Source organism: Astatotilapia calliptera, chromosome 18 (assembly GCF_964374335.1).
Source record: "Astatotilapia calliptera chromosome 18, fAstCal68.1, whole genome shotgun sequence".
Lineage (NCBI taxonomy): Eukaryota > Metazoa > Chordata > Actinopteri > Cichliformes > Cichlidae > Astatotilapia > Astatotilapia calliptera.
Genome location: NC_137439.1, coordinates 402,290 through 418,919, shown reverse-complemented (window position 1 = coordinate 418,919; position 16,630 = coordinate 402,290). Strand labels below are relative to the sequence as shown.

Genomic DNA, 16,630 nt, shown 5'->3' with positions numbered 1-16,630 from the left:
CTTCTTCGACATGTTGTATTTGAGGAGTTCGTGCCGCTGATGTGACGTCGGCGACTTTGACAGTTTTGAGGTTTCGCCGTCGTCTCCTCGTGACTTTGGTTCAAGTCGTCAGGATCTGGATTTACAGAGCCGTGACCTGTGAACATGTCAAAGCAGCAGCTCCGACCAATCACATTATAGAAAAGGTCTGAGGTCGTCACATGACTTCTTTCATTCTGAGCATTTTGTATCCAACTTTATTTTGTAACATTACACACTTCCTGCTACACAGAGGGTCAAAGGTCAAACATAAGAGCCCATATAATAATCTTCACCCTGGAGATGGACTCCATTATCAGCTGATCCTGGATGGTTAGAGACTGCTTAGCAACCACCTGTCGCTAAGGAAAAATCTGTATTCCCCAACGCTGACGCCAACCAGCCATGTGACTGCAGCAGCTCCACCCTCAGAATCACCTGTATAGGTGTGACACACACACTCAGACACCACGGGATAAATTAAAGGTTTAATAGATTTTCTCCAAAAGCTGAAACTTTCTCTCTCTCTCTCTCTCTCTCTCTCTCTCTCTCACACACACACACACACACACACACACACAGGTGAGGCAGACAGGTGTGTCTGTGCCTCCCACAGAAATCAAAGAGGCACGCTGATGATGAAGATAAACGTGTGAACTAATGATAAGAGTCTCTGTCCTCACGACGTCTCCATGGCAACAGAAACAAACACTAACTGCAGGTAGCGTCTCATACCCCCCGCCGGCCCATGGGAGGCTAGCGACGGTAGACGCCAAAGGCCACCAGGCTGAGGAGGATGGTGACCCCGACCAGCGAGGCGGTGGCGGGGGCGGTGAAGAACTGGCGGTACTGGATCTGACAGTACCACAGCACGGACAGCATGAGCACGAGCAGTGGGACCATCAGGCTGCCCACGTTCAGCGCCACGCGCACCTGGTCTCCCGCCCGCTGGCCCCCCGCCGCCCCCCGCGCTGCGTGCTGCGAGATGTGGCAATGCAGCACGCAGTTATGAGCGAGGTTCAGTGAGGCGAGTGTCTGCGCGTCGTCTTGCAGCAGCTGGCCCTGATAGATGAGACGCACCTGATGCTCCTGCCCCGCAAAGTAGGTCCTGCAGGGTCAGAGGTCAGAGGTCAGCAAACGGGTCCAAAAGCACAGCCAGGAGGAGGAGCTTCAGGTTTACCGAAACTCCTCTACTATGCAGTATTACATGCAGTACTCGTACCTCTTGATGTACCCGACGGTGTCCTGCGGTTGGACCTGCGCCATCCTCTCCGTGTCGTTGAGGAACTTGAGTCTGACCACCATATTCCGCTGAGACGCTGCGCCCTCCCCGTCTCCTCCTCTGCGCCTCACCCCGTCCCCTCCCACCTGTCCATCCTCTAGTGTGGGGGGAGCCTCTGTCAGGAAGCTGTCGTTCACAGAGGAGGAAGGTGAGGACGAGGACATGGAGAACGTGGAGGTTGAGGATGGTGGGTAGGGGGACGAGGATGAGGAGGCGGCGGTGGATGAAAAGGGCGTGTCCTGCTGGGCTTGCCCAGGCCTCTGTAAAGGGGAGGAGCCTGTGAACAGGTGTTCAGGGGGCTCGGATGTGCGGGTGGAGATCCAGGCGAGCAGCAGCACCGTTAGCAGCAGCAGAGCGGCGAACAGCAGCGTCACCTCATCACCGACACCTTCGATCAGCGCCATCGCCGCCAAGGTCAGCACAGCTCACACACCTGTAGGGAGAGGGCGGAGCTTAGCTTCAGGTATATACACACACTTCTTGTTTACCTGAGAACCCCTCACTTGTCCTTTCACTCCAGCATGACTGAAGCTTTTTAAGAACTAGGGAAAGAAAGAAAAAAAAACCTTTAGGGGCAGTTGTCCCACAGCTCCAATGTCACACGACAGTATCGCAGTACTGTGTGGTGATACATACAATACTGTGAGAGTACTACGAGCAGGTGAGCTCCTCTCTCAGGTCGACAGAGTTACTTCCTAACTCAAAGCGAGCTGACGGCTCAGACACACGAGCGAAACCAACGTCTGAACATCTGCAGGACATCTGCAGGACACCTGCAGCTGATCACCTGTAACCTGATAAAATCCCAGCAAACGTCAAAGTTCCGCCTCTACATTACACCTGCGCCCAGTTTAGTCCAATCAGAGCAAGCATCCTGTCCCCCCACTACACATACCACAGGGTGACCTCTGGGACTTTATCTTGGGGAAACACACTCAGAGGAAAAGCTCCCCTGACGGTTCGCACGTCACTTCCTGCATGGCTGTCCAACCAGTGGAATGAAAAGCCATTACACAACGCTAACTTCCGGTTTCCTGTGTGCCGTCAGCAGGTATCGATCCATGATTGATCCGGTTGTTAATCAAGTGTATTTTTGACGCTCTCTGCTCAGGTATTTGCTCACCTATCTCCGCGGCCTTGTTACGGCACCAGTTGTTGGTTGCGTTTCACCGGAAGATCCGGGCATTTGAGCCACCCGGGCGCACCTGAATCAGCTCCGCTAAAGTCCGAGCTAACAGCTAACCGCTACGCTAAGATACGCGCTAACAACTCGCGCTCCCAGGGAGCCACTGACCCATAGTCTGAGTCTCCGCAGAGACGCGAGGAGTCGACGGTCACTCACGTTCAGTCCAGGAGCTTCATGTCCTCCCCGTTAGCCTGCAGGCTAACAGCCGCATCACTTCCTGCTGCCGCTTCTTCTTCTACTGCTGTGCTCCGCGGCGGACCCAGCGGATCCTTCTTCTTCTTTATATTGTTTATTGGCAGTTGGCAAATAGCAAAATGGTACATTACCGCCACCAACTGGTGTGGAGTGTGAACTGAATGTCAAAAATGAATCAAATCCTCCCAGACAAACGAGTCTGCCTTAAAAAACAAAATATGACCTGATAACTTCGCCAGTTCTTATATCAACCAAGTCCAGTTTCAATTTCATCTCACCGAGCATATTTCTGACAATGCACTAAAACATGTTCTATTGTTTCTTCTTCTCTGGTGCAGTCACGCTCCCCTGTGCAGTGTTTTCTCATTAAAAACAACGTGCTGTTCAAACCAGCATGCCCAAATCTAAGTCAGGATATAACCGTCTCCTCTCTCCTGTTTTCCTTTGGTTTTGTAAAACCATCACCCTCCAGTGGAGGCTGCGCATGCATATTTCTGTTGGTCGCGATTATCCTTATGACGTAACCAGAAGAAAGAAACAAGCAGTGTAACAGTTTCAAACGGTACAGAACAAAAAGCAAAGAAGAAGAAACAAGTTCGAGATCAGATCCGAATAAAGTTTTTAATAAATGAAACAAAACAAAAAGTGACCAAAATAAGCTTCCGAACGACAGCTGACACACAGGAAGTCTGACTGGTGCTCAACTGAGCTCGCAGCCAGATTATCCAATCAGCATCACCTGCGTGACGCTGCTGTGTGACAGGCTCAGGTACTAAGAAGGAACCCTGACCATGACCTGCTGCCACATTTCAAAATAAGAGCATGATGCTGTTGGTGATTAAGCTTTAGGAGTGCCTGTGTGTCTGTGTGAGAGAGAAGACAAGCAGATTTAACAGCAAGAGGTTCACTTCACCCACAGAAACATGTTCAAACACACTAAATACAAACATATATTAAGATGCATGAATACAATACACTAATTTTATTTACAGTCACTTTATTAGGTGCATCTGTTCAACTCAGATATCTCACCAGCCAATCACAGGGTAGCAGGATTATGAAGGGTGATGAAGAGGAGCCGCTGAGGTTCAAATGAAGCATCAGAATGATGATTTAGGAGACCGGTGTTTCCGGGCCCCAGGGAGCAGACGAAGCAGCTGTGAGGAGGAGGTGTACCTAATAAAGTGGCTGTGAGTGTAAATTCTGCACAAAGTCCTGTGAAATATGTGAGTTTCAACTTTGTGGGTCCGCTCAATCAACCAGTTGATCGGTCAGTGAGCCGATCGATCAGTCTGCAGTGTTTCCTCTTGAGGATGTTGAGGCTCTGACAGCTGCAGACACCTGATCAGCTGATTGGTGGCTCATCCTGGGGTGTCCACGTGCACAGCCTGACCCTTCAAAGTTAGAGAGGCTGCTGCACGCGCTGTTAGTCAGGATGACGTCATTACCCCAACACTGTCGCTTTAACGTGCTGAACATCCGGGCCAGCAGTGGCGCTCAGGGGCCACTGGCTGTGTTTGTGAGGGTTCCACAGTCCACCAGAACCCGGACCCCAGCTCAGACCTCTGAGAGTCCCACAGGTGAGGCCCAGTGCACCTGTCCTCACCTCAGGTGGCAGGGTCCTCCGAGTTTACTCCAGAATTAAAGTCACAAGAACTCAAAATAAAGGCTGTTTTTATTCTAAATAAAAAAAGTTTATTAGGACAAACAGCAGAACCACCTCACCCCACCTGCGGCAGGTGCGGATTCAGATGATGACCTCACTGATCACGGGGACTCGGCTGCTCTTAGCGGGCTCCTCTGCCGCCTCTCAACCCGCGATCAGCACCGCGCCGGGCTGTGGAGGGAGCCCCGAGCTGCTGGCAGCACCGACGGTTTCCTCTCGGAGCATCCGCTGTGCTCCGCGGGCCCCCGGCCGCATCTCTGCCGGGGCCAGCCGGCGGTCTCCGGGCCTCCCACCGGTTCAGCATCTGGACCCGGAGAGGGTGGCGGAGAGGGCTCGGACCACGCAGTCGCAGTTGGGTTTGAGTGAAAACGGCGTAAATGTAAAATAGCGTCCGTTAAAGAGTGCGTGTGCTGCGGCTCCGCGGGGCTGGCTGCCGCTGTGGCCGCTGTCTCTGGTTTCATCCTCCGCCTTTGTCCTCATGTTTTCCCCCGGAGTTCCTCCCCCTGCGGCGCTGGGCGGAGTTTCATACCGGACTAGACGCTCCTTTTGTCGGATTCGTTTCGACCTGACTCCCCGGGGTTTACGGCTGAAAAAAACACACTTCCACGGTTCCGAAAGCAGCCGAACCGGCACGGTGCCGTGCAGAATCACCCCGGCTTTCTGTCCGAACCAGCAGGTAAGCGCCAGGTTCCGGTTTTAAACGCATTTCTGGGTTTTTCTGCTTGCTCGTCCCCGAGTCGCCACAACATTCATGGCGGCTTTGCAGCGGAGGCTTGTGGGGCAGCTGCAGCCCGTCCCGCCCGCACAAAGCTCCGGTTCTGCGGGTAAAGGGTTCGGCGGTTCGGGGGTTCTGGTGCTCCTGCACCGCGGGTAGACTCGAGCTCGACCTTTTTACGTGTCATCATTTTGTCGGATTAAAGCCGTTAAACGCTCCACGTGTGCCGTCCGGAGACTTTAGCTCGGGTCTTTTATCCGGTTTCATCCGGTTTGTTCCGGTTTGGTCTCCGCGTCGCTCAGACAGGTTTCACCGGGAAACCTTCGCGCTCGGTTCGGCGGTTCGTGGCAGCGGAAGCTACGTGCTGACTCCTGCCGGAGGATGGACGCCATTACCGGGCAGCTAGACGCTGGCGGTCCGGAGAGCTTACCGGGCCGAGCCCAGCTCCCCGGCCGTCCGGACCCAGAACCCGGGGACCGTCTGCAGAATGGCACCGGTGTGTGTGAGAGATCAGCTCCTGTCTGAGAATCGATCATCAGCAATGTCACCAAACACACACTGTTTCCGGTTACCTCTGTGGTTACACTAGTGTGGTGATGTCACGTGAGTTTAATGCTCAGCCAGGTGAGGACAGTTGAGGTGCACGTCAGTCTGAGGTCATTCAAACGATGCCTGTGGTGCACACAGGTGGGCACCCTCACAGTGAAGCTGCTGCAGGTGAAACATTCTGATTGGCTATTCTGTGCCCTGTAGCTGGTGCTGTGACTGTGAGTGGGTGTGCACTCCGATCACACCTGTGCAGGCAGCTGCAGACCCCTCAGTCATCATTTTTTGTCCAGTGGCGAAGGATCAGAATCCGCCATGGCGCCACAGATGTGTGAACTCCGAAGAGCAGCTGCATCTTTGGAAGAATCAGACTACAGGTGATGGTGCCCAGGTGTGGGGGCGTGGCTTCATACACAGACCTTAAAGTGTGCATTGACGTTTTTATCACTCAGGGTGGCGCTCTGGAGCCTTTCTGCATGCCACACCTGGAGGACTCTTAAACACAGTGTCCTCACTGCGTGTGCAGAATCTCGTTTCTGGGCACGCTCAGATTGATTTCTGTAAATGAAAAGAAGCCTTCAGGAAGTTCGCATACTGTTGGGCCGCCATGGTGTGAGCTGCAAGCTGATTGGGCAGTGAGAAGATGAAGGTGTGAAAGTGTGGTGGCGGCCAGCTGTCATCCTCTATAAATACACCTGGTACATTCTATACAGTAACAGGTGATGTCACTGACCTTCAACGTGTTAGCCTACAGCGGGGCAGCAGGGATCAGGTGACGTGTCAGGTGATCAGGCGACATATTCTGCTCAGTGACTCACGCTCCACTTACTTCTAGCCGTGTCACAGGCGAGTGACTCCCCCCCCCAAAAGCCCGCCTCCTCTGAGCTACAGAGAGCCAAACGTGTGAAAACGCTGCGCAGGTCAGCAGGGGGCGCCGTAAAAACACGGTCACATTAAATCCAGCCCCCTTTGCTCCTGCAGCCTTTCTCACCTGACACTGATTTAAAACACCCGCATTGGTCCTTTAGTGATTTAGGATTTAGGACAGGGCGTCCTCTGTCACGGCGCCCGTTTCAGACGACGCCTCTTGCAGTCGGGCTGGTTTCGCTCGGCTAAAGGATGAGCTCGAGAGCGTCCCCTGTGGAGCCAGAACAGGGCATTGGATCAGGTGTTGTTGGCCTCGGCGCTGCCCCACACCGGCAGAAACAGGAAGTACACAAGCTGAGCCGTACTGATGGTCACGTGAGCACTTCCTGCCGCAGTAAACCTGTTTGATTTTGTGTTTCAGAGGGAGGGGCGGAGCCTCCTCCGTCGGTCACTGCAGGATGAACGGCAGCAGCAGCGTCTCCACGGCTCAGAGCGCCAGGGTCAAGACTGAACCAGGTAAGCCGACCTGCTGTTAGCGCTGTCAGGTGTTCAGGTACTCGCCTGTCAGTTCATGTAGGCCCGCGGGAACTCTGCTAAAGCAGCGTCCACACAGGAAGTTGATGACACTTGGAATGAGCGTGTAAGTGCTTCCAGTGAGCGTTCAGATGTGACGGGGGGCAGACTGTCGGTTTGCCTGAAGCTGCGTGTTTGCAGCGTTACACCCGTGTGCACCTTCGTCCTCACAGACGACCATTGTGGCGATTTTTGTGAAAACGTACGAACGTGTTTTTCTGTGACGTTCGGCCGTGGGGCACGCGCCCTCGCCGGCCCTGCCCTGACCGCTGTCTCCCTGCTCAGATGACTGGAGTAAGGAGGACTGTCTGACTCTGCTGGAGAGGATTCGCACCGTGTTGCCTGACGGAGACGCCATGAAGTACAAAACCACCGAGTCGCACTTTGATTGGGAGAAAGTTTGTTTTGGCGGCTTCACCGGCGAGATGTGTCGCCAGAAGTGGCAGAAAGTCTCGTCTGAGGTACGCTGGCCAAAGACCACGCCTCTGAGCCATCGCTGTGTTGATTTAAAGCTTTTCGGTTTTGACGGTTCAACTGACCTGAGTCTGTGTTTCAGGTCAGGAAGTACCGAACAATGACGGAGCTCATCGTGGACGCCATCGAGTTTGTGAAGAACCCGTATAAAGGCAAGAAACTGAAGGTGAGGCCTTCTGGAGCCAGAACCTGCTGGGACATGTGCTGGTTCACCTGTGACCTTTGACCTCTCTCGTGTGCAGACTCACCCAGATTTCCCAAAGAAGCCTCTGACGCCATACTTTCGCTTCTTTATGGAGAAACGAGCCAAATACGCCAAAATCCATCCAGAGATGAGCAACCTGGACCTCACCAAGATCCTGTCCAAGAAGTACAAGGAGCTGCCCGACAAGAAGAAGGTGCGCTCAGCAGCACAACCCGAGGTCGCAGTTGTGTCCGTGTTCGAGTCCCGAAAAACCAAACACATGTTTGTTTGTCCTTCCGCAGCAAAAGTACATCACAGAGTTCCAGCGTGAGAAAGAAGACTTCGAGAAGAACATGGCTCGATTCAAGTGAGTTCTACTTCCTGTTACATGTAGCGGTGTTGGTCACGGTGTTGGCGCACACATGGCTAATGTCAGCTGATCGCAGGGAGGAGCACCCCGAGCTGATCGAGGAGAGGAAGAAGTCGGACCTGCCGGAGAAACCCAAAACCCCCCAACAGCTGTGGTACAACCACGAGAAGAAGACCTACATGAAGCTGCACCCTGAGGTACGCGCTCAGCACACACATGCATGTCTTTGTGCCGCCGGTGCAGCCGCAGCAGCTCTGCACCGGTCCAATCGGAGGGCTCGACCGCTCCGCGCAAACCACCGCGCAGCAGGTAAAACAAGCAAACGTGTTCCTAAAGGAGATGTCGTTGGGCCGTATGTGAAACAGACCAAACGCACAGACTTTTAGATGGGCGGAGCGACAGAATTGTGCACGCGTTATGTTTGGAGGGAATATTCGACCTCCTTTAGTTCCAGTGTGAATATAGACACTGTTTGATCATCCTTGGGTCGAGTGTGCAAAGATAAACACCGAGTGGACAAAGCAGCCACTGAGACCAGCGTGGCCGTTTGAAATCACATGTTAGTCTTTTCTGAGCTCGGAGCAAACGAGTCGCCGCCGTTCAAACGGCGCTATGATTGTTTGCGTTGACTGCTTCTCTTAGCTTCACAGACCGGTGCACATAAACACATCGCTGTTGTAAAAACAACCGGTGAAAGGCTCCGCCCATCGGCGATGGTCGATATAGTCAACCTTAGGTAACACGTCCAACCCGCACGTCCATGAATGAAGTTTTGTGTGATGATGAGAAAAGGGCGCATGAAGCCAGGCAGGTGCAGAGACGTGCGGCGTCCTGCCGCTCCGCGCGCATCGGCTGGTTCGGTCCCAACAGGAAGGTGAGTCATCACCATGGAAACGTCTCATGACGGCTGAAACCATCACGTGCTCCTCTCAAGGGTTCAGACAGACGAGTTCTCCGAGAGTCTTCTAGAGGTGGCCCAGCCAATCAGCTGAGCCGAATCCACCTGAAACTATGGAAAGAAGAAAAGGTCAGAGTTCATAGACGGGCCAGAATCACGCCTGCCGTGTAGGCAGCTCCTTTGTCCCCGCAGGAGGCGTCCTGCTCGTGATCATACAAAACTTCATTTCGGCTCCTCGGTGCTCTGATTTCACGTGTTGTCATGGCGTCTGCGGAGAGTTTCACGGCGGTAGCTCGTAGACCTGCTGCCGGTTCGAGGCCCGGAGCGTTGTCAGGACCCGTCTCTGCATCCTCACGACTGTGTTTCTGTTTCAGGTGAGTCAAAAGGAGCTGAAGGATGCTCTGAGGAGACAGTGGTCCCAGCTGTCCGACAAGAGGAGACTGAAGTGGATCAGCAAGGCGCTGGAGCTCCAAAAAGATTACGAGGTACCAGAGAGACGGGAAGCAGGCGCTTCGGCCTCAGCGTTTCACCTGAACCATCATCACGACACGAGTCCTGGAAGCGAGCCGACACCAGCTCCGGTGTTTGTAACAGCTTCTGGGACGTGTGGGCGATGTGATGATGATCTGGGCTGAAACCGAAAGTCTCACCGCCGGGTCTCACGACTGCACTTCCTGTTTTAGGACAGCATGAGGGTGTACCTGGAAGCTCATCCAGACGTGAACTCGGACGATCACGTGCGCTCCGTCCTCACCAAAGCCGAGAGACAGCTGAAAGACAAGTTCGACGGGCGGCCGACCAAACCTCCCCCGTGAGTCTGCGCTGACATGTTCACGCTAACCCTGCAGCAGCTACGGCCGAGAGGTCGCGTCCCTCAGAAGTTCACATGTCCAACTTTCTCATTTTTAAAGCTTTGACAAAAGACGACATTTATTATTTTATTCAGATGATTCAGGCTGAGATCAAAGGTTTCATTACTGTAAGATAAGATAAGACTTTATTGATCCCACGACGGGGAAATTTTTGCGTCACCTCAGCTCAGGTACAGATATATGAAGGAAATACAACAATACAAATAAGTACAATCAATGAAAAAAGTAAGATAATACACTACATACAATGGTAGCACACACAGTATGTGATTATGGATATGGTTGGAAATATGGAAGACATAAACTATATAGATTGACATAACTATTGTACCACTACTATTCCTGTTTATAGACATGTACACACACACACATACATACATATATACCTGCACATGTCCGTACACATGGAGGGTCCATTGTGCATGAAGTGGTGACCGTGGATGTTCACAGTGTCCAGTGACTCATGACATCGTGATTGAGGAGTTATAGTCTAACTGCTGTTGGGATGAATGATCTGTAAAAGCGCTCCTTCCTGCAGCTTCCTGTGTTTCAGTCTCTGACTAAAGGAGCTGCTCAGCCCACTCACAGACTCATGCAGTGGGTGATGTGGGTTGTTCATGATGGATGTCAGCTTTACTAACGTCCTCCCCTCACCAACCACCTCCACAGACTCCAGGGGGCATCCCAGCACGGAGCCAGACCTCCGCACCAGTTTGTCAATCCTGCTCCTGTCCCTGTCCGTGCATCCACTCCCCCAGCAGGCCACTGCATAGAAAAGGGCAGATGCTACCACAGTGTCATAGTATGTCCTTAACAGAGTCCTGCAGACTGCGAAGGACCTCGGTCTCCTCAGCAGGTGGAGTCGACTCTGGCCCTTCTTATACAGGACGTCTGTATTTGTTGTCCAGTCCAGTTTCTTGTTGAGGTGAACACCCAGGTACTTATAAGAGTCCACTATCTCAGTGTCTTTCCCTCGGATGTTCACCGGTGTTGCAGGGGGTGACTTCCTCCTGAAGTCTATGATCATCTCCTTTGTCTTGCCGGCGTTGATTTGGAGTACGTTGGTCTCACACCAGCCAACAAAGTCACTGATGACCTCCCTGTATTCCTGATCATTCCTGTCTGATATGCATCCAATGATGGCTGTATCATCTGAGAACTTCTGTAGATGGCAATCGTCCGAAGTCTGAAATGTGAAGGCTGAACAGGAAAGGTGAACCGTGCCCCGTGGCGCCCCCGTGATTACCACCTCGGACACACAGTCATGGAGCCTCACATACTGTGGTCTGTTGGTAAGGTAGTCGATGGTCCATGCAGGCAGCTGTTTGCCTACTCCGGCTCCCTCCAGCTTCCCTCTCAGTAGTAGAAGAAGAAAGCTCCTGTTTGCCGTTACAGTGAACAGCTGCAGCAAAGGAAGAGCGTTTGTTTGAATAAGTGAAATGTTCATCACAGCGTCCTCACAGGTGCGTCCTGTCCTCTCTCTTCTCTGATTGGTTCAGCTGTTATCTAGTCACAGTGCGCATCAGTCTCAGCTCACTTTCTGTGGCTCGCATCAAAAGCTGTGTAAACGCTACATGTTGGTCAGAGTGACGCCTTCTGTGTCTTATTATCTCACTCAGCACAATTTACAGTATAACCGATAAACCGGTTTTAGAAGTCAGGAGGTCAGGTGACATCAGGTAACGTCACCTGACCTCCTGACGGCAGAGCGTGAGTGTAACATGATGTCGGCCCGCTGCAGCTGTAACAGCTGCACCTCTGGAAGGATTTCCACAGGTTTAGGAGTGTTTGTGGGAATTTGTGACCGTTCTTCCAGAAGAGCATCGTGAGGTCAGATGTCCTGTGCTGGAGGTCAGGACTCCGTGCATGAAACATAAAAGTGTGTCCGTGTGCTGAAGCGTGAACAATTCCTTTGACTGGACCTAAGGGGTGGAGCCTGACTCCGTCATCCTGGCAACCACCAATCCCAGACTCGCTGTACTGCGTGTTGTACCTGTGTTTCGCAGTAATGGGTACTCGCTGTACTGCGTGTTGTACCTGTGTTTCGCAGTAATGGGTACTCGCTGTACTGCGTGTTGTACCTGTGTTTCGCAGTAACGGGTACTCGCTGTACTGCGTGTTGTACCTGTGTTTCGCAGTAATGGGTACTCGCTGTACTGCGCTGAGCTGATGGTGAACATGAAGGACGTGCCGAGCACGGAGCGCATGGTGCTGTGCAGCAAACAGTGGAAGATGATGACGCAGAAGGAGAAGGACATGTTCCAGAAACGCTGCGAGCAGGTGAGCGACGGCACCGCTCTGACCTCCGACCTCTGACCTCTCTCTAACCTCAACTTTGTCTCCACAGAAAAAGAAGCAGTATGACATCGACCTGCAGCGCTTCCTGGAGGTAAGACCTCAGAGCGCCTTGAAGAGCGAGAGGAAACGCCCACAGACAGGACAGCGATGGGCGGGGCTGTATTTACACTTTCACCTTCATGGTTGGAATTAACGGGATGGGGCGGGGTCTAACTGTGACAGTGCAGGCTGATTGGCTAACTAGCTAGCTTTTAAAACTACTTGTTTCATACAACAGATGGTCCTCAATTCAATTCACTTTTATTTATACAGCAGTCGCCTCGAGGCGCTTTAATTTGTACAGTAGATCGTATAATAATAAGGCACGTTGTGATTGGCTGTCATGTTTGATCCTGTCCACTGAGGCTCCAGAGCTGCTGCTTAAACTACAGGAAACAGGAAGTAACCTCTGCTTCTTTCTCAGAGTCTTCCAGAGGAGGAACGTGACAGAGTCATGACTGAGGAGAAAATGGGTGGGGCCAAATTGGGTGCAGGCGTGGCCTCAAGCCCCCACAGAGCCAAGTCTCCATCAGTCAAGGTGCGCCTGGCTCTTCTTTTACTGCCTGTTTATTGGGCGCTCAGTCTGAACGGTGATGTAACCAACCTGCCGAGCCGGCGCCATCTGCAACATCACCAGAAACTGTCTGAACACATTTTTGTGTTCTTTAAATAGGAGCGGTGTCGGGAGGCGGAGTCTGAGCCGTGGGTCCCTGCTGGACCGCCAAAAGAAAGACGGGACGGGAAAAAGACGGCAGCAGCAAAGCTTCCAGAGACACCAAAGACGGCGGCGGAGATGTGGCAGCATAGCGTGATTGGCGACTACCTGGCTAAATACAGAGTAAGGAGCGCGTGCAGTAAATGGCAGGTAAAAACTCTCCGTACCGTCACTGAGTGTCATGTGACACAACCCACAGAGTGACCGCAGGAAGGCCCAGGCAGCGATGGACATGGCGTGGAACTCGATGGAGAAGAAGGAGAAGATTCTGTGGATCAAGAAGGCGGCAGAAGACCAGAAACGTTACGAGGTTCGGCGCTGATATCCGCCGCCAAACGGGAAGTTTTTTCTCCCCCTTTCTTTAGAGGAAAATGTATCCGAAGAAGAAACAAAGTAACGCACTGCTAACGTACCGCGTTAGAGAGGGGGCCATTTTGGGTGGGAGCGCGGGGGGTTCATGCTACTTTAGCTGTTAGCTCACGGTGTCTTCAATTCAATTCAGTTTTATTTATACAGCACCAAATGACAACAACAGTCTCCTCAGGGCGCTTCGGATTGGGTTGGCCCTACAATCAAAACCCAACAATCAGATGTTTGGTGTAATTACCGTGGGTTCCTCGCCACGGTAATTACACCCTCCTCCTCTCGTTGCCACTGGGACTACTGTTCCTCCTCCTGTACCTTCTAGCTCCCTGTCACTGGTTTCCAGTTGCAGTCAGTGCAGCTGCTAGCATGTCAACAACAGCTGCTTTTACATTCACATGACTCCTGTTTGGTTATGGCTCCACCCTCTTTGCTCCCCTAGTTAGTGCCCTTCTTTGTGTCTAGCTCCTCCCCCTGCTGTGTTTTGTTGTACTGACTAGAGATGGCACGATACCACTTTTTTATGTCCGATACCGATATACTTAAATTTGGATATCGGCCGATACCGATATGAATCCGATATAGTGTTTTTTAATATCTTGCTGCATTTTGTATGAGTTCATACTCAAGTTAAAAACAAACAAACTAAACAACACTGAAGCTATTCTGTTACACTTGTATGCAAAAAATGCACTGCAGCCAAAACATTTCATAGTTCAGCAAAACTGATCAATCTAATAAACTTAAACCTGCAGCATCCTCCCTACTCTGGTGTTTTAAAGAGTAAGCAACTGCAGCAACAGTGCAAACTCCCAGAAAAAAATAAATAAAAAAAGGGAACCCCCACCCCACCCTCCACCTCATGATGCTTAATCGACGTAATCAACTTTAATTTGATGCAGTGTGAAAAAAAAAAAAATGCACAGAATTAAATTATTTTTCAAGAGTAATTAAATAGATTCAACATCTTTCTTCTACAGGGTTAGGGTTACAGCTGCAGACTGCACAGATGGAAAAAGTACTATAGCTTACTAGGTTATATTAGACTTAACAGTTACTATATACAGTAATGGACTTCTATACATTTTACATCAGATTAAAACTTTGGTTGTAAGATTTGGATAATTATTTATTAAAAGCTCGACATTTTAAATGAGAATAAGAAAGAAAAGTATGTCTTTGTGCCCCCTTTTCCCTGTTCATGCCCTATCGGCCCCCCTGGCTAAACTTTGCTAGATCCGCCCCTGCACAGTTACGTCAGCTGTAGAAAAAGATCCTCCAGTAGAAAGTAATATTAAATACATTCTAACAACAGCTGATCAAGCTTAAACCTGCTGCTGTTGTTCAGCCGCTTGTTTCCTCTTTCTGGCTCAAAGTGGGCCAAAAACAAACAAGAGGCAGTCGCTCCATATATCGGCTGTTAAACGTAACGCTGGAATGCTTTACAAACATTCAGAGATGAACTTGCACACTTGCTTTACTTCTCTCTGGGATCACTTCCTCAGAGATGAAATGCTGGTTTGGTAGCGAGGCTACAAATACACACAGCCGCTCTATCATGTGATGCACACTGCTCTGACGTGCTACAGTTATGAGCCGAGTTACTCCGTGTCGCAAGTTTTGTGAGGTGCTTTTGTGATATTTAATGGATCGATTACATTTTTTATTTCTCTCCGATATCCGATCCAGTAATTTACGTCAGTATCTAACCGATACCGATACGTAATATCGGATCAGTCCATCTCTAGTACTGACTGTGGGTGTCCTGCAGAGGGAGCTGTTGGAGATGAGGACTCCAGCGGGGGGTCAGCGGAAGCCCAAGTTTGACGGCGAGCCGAAGAAGCCTCCAGTGTGAGTCTGTGCCCCCGATTCAAAAACCTTTATTGAAACATTGGCGGTCAGCCGCGTTGTCACGGTCGCCTCGCTCTGTTTCACTGCTGTCTCTGTCCAATAGGAGCGGCTACCAGATGTTCTCCCAGGAGCTGCTGACCAATGGCGAGCTGAACCACTTCAGCCTGAAGGAGCGGATGGTGGAGATCGGGAAACGCTGGCAGAAGCTGAGCCAGAGCCAGAAGGACAAGTACAAGAAGCTGGTAGAGGAGCAGCAGGTGGAGTACAAGGCAGAGCTGGAGGCCTGGGTCAAGGTGAGGCACGATGACTCCGCCTCCGCTGACAAATGAATGAAATATTAGTAAAAGGTTTGTCGCCCCCTGCTGGTCGTTAACATGCCGTTTCCCTTCTCAGTCTCTGTCTCCTCAGGACCGCGCCGTCTACAAGGAGATCTCGTCTTCGGTGAGTCTCTCACGCCGCCTCACCTGTCCGTGCGTTACAGCGCTAACCTTTGTTTGTTTGTTTAGAAACGTCGCAGCACCGCCAAAGTTCGCAGCAGCCCCGCAGCTAAAGTCCGCGTGACTGCGAAGGGGAAGGCGGGAAGCTCAAGAGCTGCGACACCCGGAGTGGCGGTGAGCAAGAGGGCGATGGCGTACCGAGCCAAGGTAACGACAGCTACTTAGTCAGAAAGGCTGGGGGCCGGGCTAAATTTCATGTGCCGTTTGTGGTGGTGAACAGGGTCTGTCCATATCCCAGCAGGACATGTCTGACTCGGATGAGGAAGAGGAGAAGAGCGAGTCATCGGACTCTGACGAAGACGACGAGACGTCAGGAAGCACAGACAGCGATGACGATGAGGTCAGTCACGTGTTCATGGAGACACGAGTGAAGGCTGACTGACCACGGTGTTCATCACCAGTCCAGCAGAGACAATATCCTGTTTTATTTGAAAGTACATTTTTATATAAATATTGATAAATGACCTTGTGGGCGGGGCCCTTTTCATCCATCCGTCCCTTCATGTGTTGCAGGATATAGAACTTCCTGTTTTGTGACCACTTCCTGTTCTTTCTCAGAACGACGATGAGGAAGACGAGGACGATGAAGACCAGAGCTCCTCTGAGGAATCCAGTGACTCCGACACAGACTAGCTCCACCCTTTCCTCCTCATTGGAGAGGACAGGCTGTGCAGGCCACACCTCCTCACAGACCAATCATCCTGGCAGACCAATGAGAGGATGTTATGCGGCACCGGCCCCTCCCGCCTTCCTCTGAAGAGGGCGGAGCCTTTTGTTACTCGTGTTTGTTTTTTATCGAGTGTGTGTTGGTTTTTAGCAGATGGGCGGAGCAAAGCTCAGGTGGGCTCTCAAGTGTCCTTTTCACAAAATGGTGAAGGCAGGGCAGGGGGCGGGGTTTGTACAGTTTGGCAGGTGGGGGCGCAATGAGCAGCAGTTCAGGGTTCAGCCGCCCACCTCAAATTATTAATAAATGCACTTTTTTCTCATCTCTGGTGTCATTTTGTCATGTGACCACATGATG

General features: G+C 51.6%; 2 protein-coding genes across 7 annotated transcripts; one reads left to right on the top strand and one right to left on the bottom strand.

Moving 5' to 3' along the window:
* Positions 1-208: 208 nt before the first annotated feature.
* tmub1 (transmembrane and ubiquitin-like domain containing 1) lies at positions 209-2,797 on the bottom strand. 4 transcript variants are annotated; one of them, XM_026149607.2, is made up of 3 exons: positions 2,643-2,797; positions 1,241-1,733; positions 209-1,126 (listed from the first exon to the last, which is right to left on the bottom strand). In XM_026149607.2, the coding sequence occupies exons 2-3, from the start codon at positions 1,702-1,704 to the stop codon at positions 775-777; spliced, it is 816 nt and encodes a 271-aa protein (XP_026005392.2). In that variant the 5' UTR covers positions 1,705-1,733; positions 2,643-2,797; the 3' UTR covers positions 209-774. The 4 variants fall into 4 exon arrangements, with proteins under 4 accessions (XP_026005392.2, XP_080148542.1, XP_026005393.2 ...); XM_080292416.1 differs by having other exon boundaries at positions 2,595-2,736; XM_026149608.2 differs by having other exon boundaries at positions 2,424-2,718.
* A 484-nt stretch (positions 2,798-3,281) lies between these two features.
* On the top strand, positions 3,282-16,595 carry ubtfl (upstream binding transcription factor, like). 3 transcript variants are annotated; one of them, XM_080292362.1, is made up of 20 exons: positions 3,282-3,871; positions 6,897-6,991; positions 7,334-7,509; positions 7,605-7,688; positions 7,765-7,920; positions 8,009-8,073; positions 8,153-8,273; positions 9,349-9,459; positions 9,658-9,785; positions 11,985-12,126; positions 12,194-12,235; positions 12,608-12,721; positions 12,857-13,021; positions 13,098-13,208; positions 15,033-15,112; positions 15,216-15,405; positions 15,506-15,553; positions 15,619-15,756; positions 15,848-15,949; positions 16,168-16,595. In XM_080292362.1, exons 1-20 carry the CDS (start codon positions 3,774-3,776, stop codon positions 16,240-16,242), a joined length of 2,241 nt encoding a protein of 746 aa, XP_080148488.1. In that variant the 5' UTR covers positions 3,282-3,773; the 3' UTR covers positions 16,243-16,595. The 3 variants fall into 3 exon arrangements, with proteins under 3 accessions (XP_080148488.1, XP_080148490.1, XP_080148489.1); XM_080292364.1 differs by lacking the exon at positions 3,282-3,871 and adding an exon at positions 4,219-4,261; XM_080292363.1 differs by lacking the exon at positions 3,282-3,871 and adding an exon at positions 4,305-5,023.
* The last annotated feature ends 35 nt before the right edge of the window (positions 16,596-16,630 follow it).

Excerpts from the sequence above, each read along its gene's own strand:
- ubtfl (XM_080292362.1), top strand. The coding sequence starts at position 3,774 with ATGAAGCATCAGAATGATGATTTAGGAGACCGGTGTTTCCGGGCCCCA. Across the intron at positions 12,722-12,856 it reads CCAAGTCTCCATCAGTCAAG|GAGCGGTGTCGGGAGGCGGA; the intron begins GTGCGCCTGGCT and ends TTCTTTAAATAG. Across the intron at positions 13,022-13,097 it reads ACTACCTGGCTAAATACAGA|AGTGACCGCAGGAAGGCCCA; the intron begins GTAAGGAGCGCG and ends CACAACCCACAG.
- tmub1 (XM_026149607.2), bottom strand. The coding sequence starts at position 1,704 with ATGGCGCTGATCGAAGGTGTCGGTGATGAGGTGACGCTGCTGTTCGCC. Across the intron at positions 1,127-1,240 it reads ACCGTCGGGTACATCAAGAG|GACCTACTTTGCGGGGCAGG; the intron begins GTACGAGTACTG and ends CTGACCCTGCAG.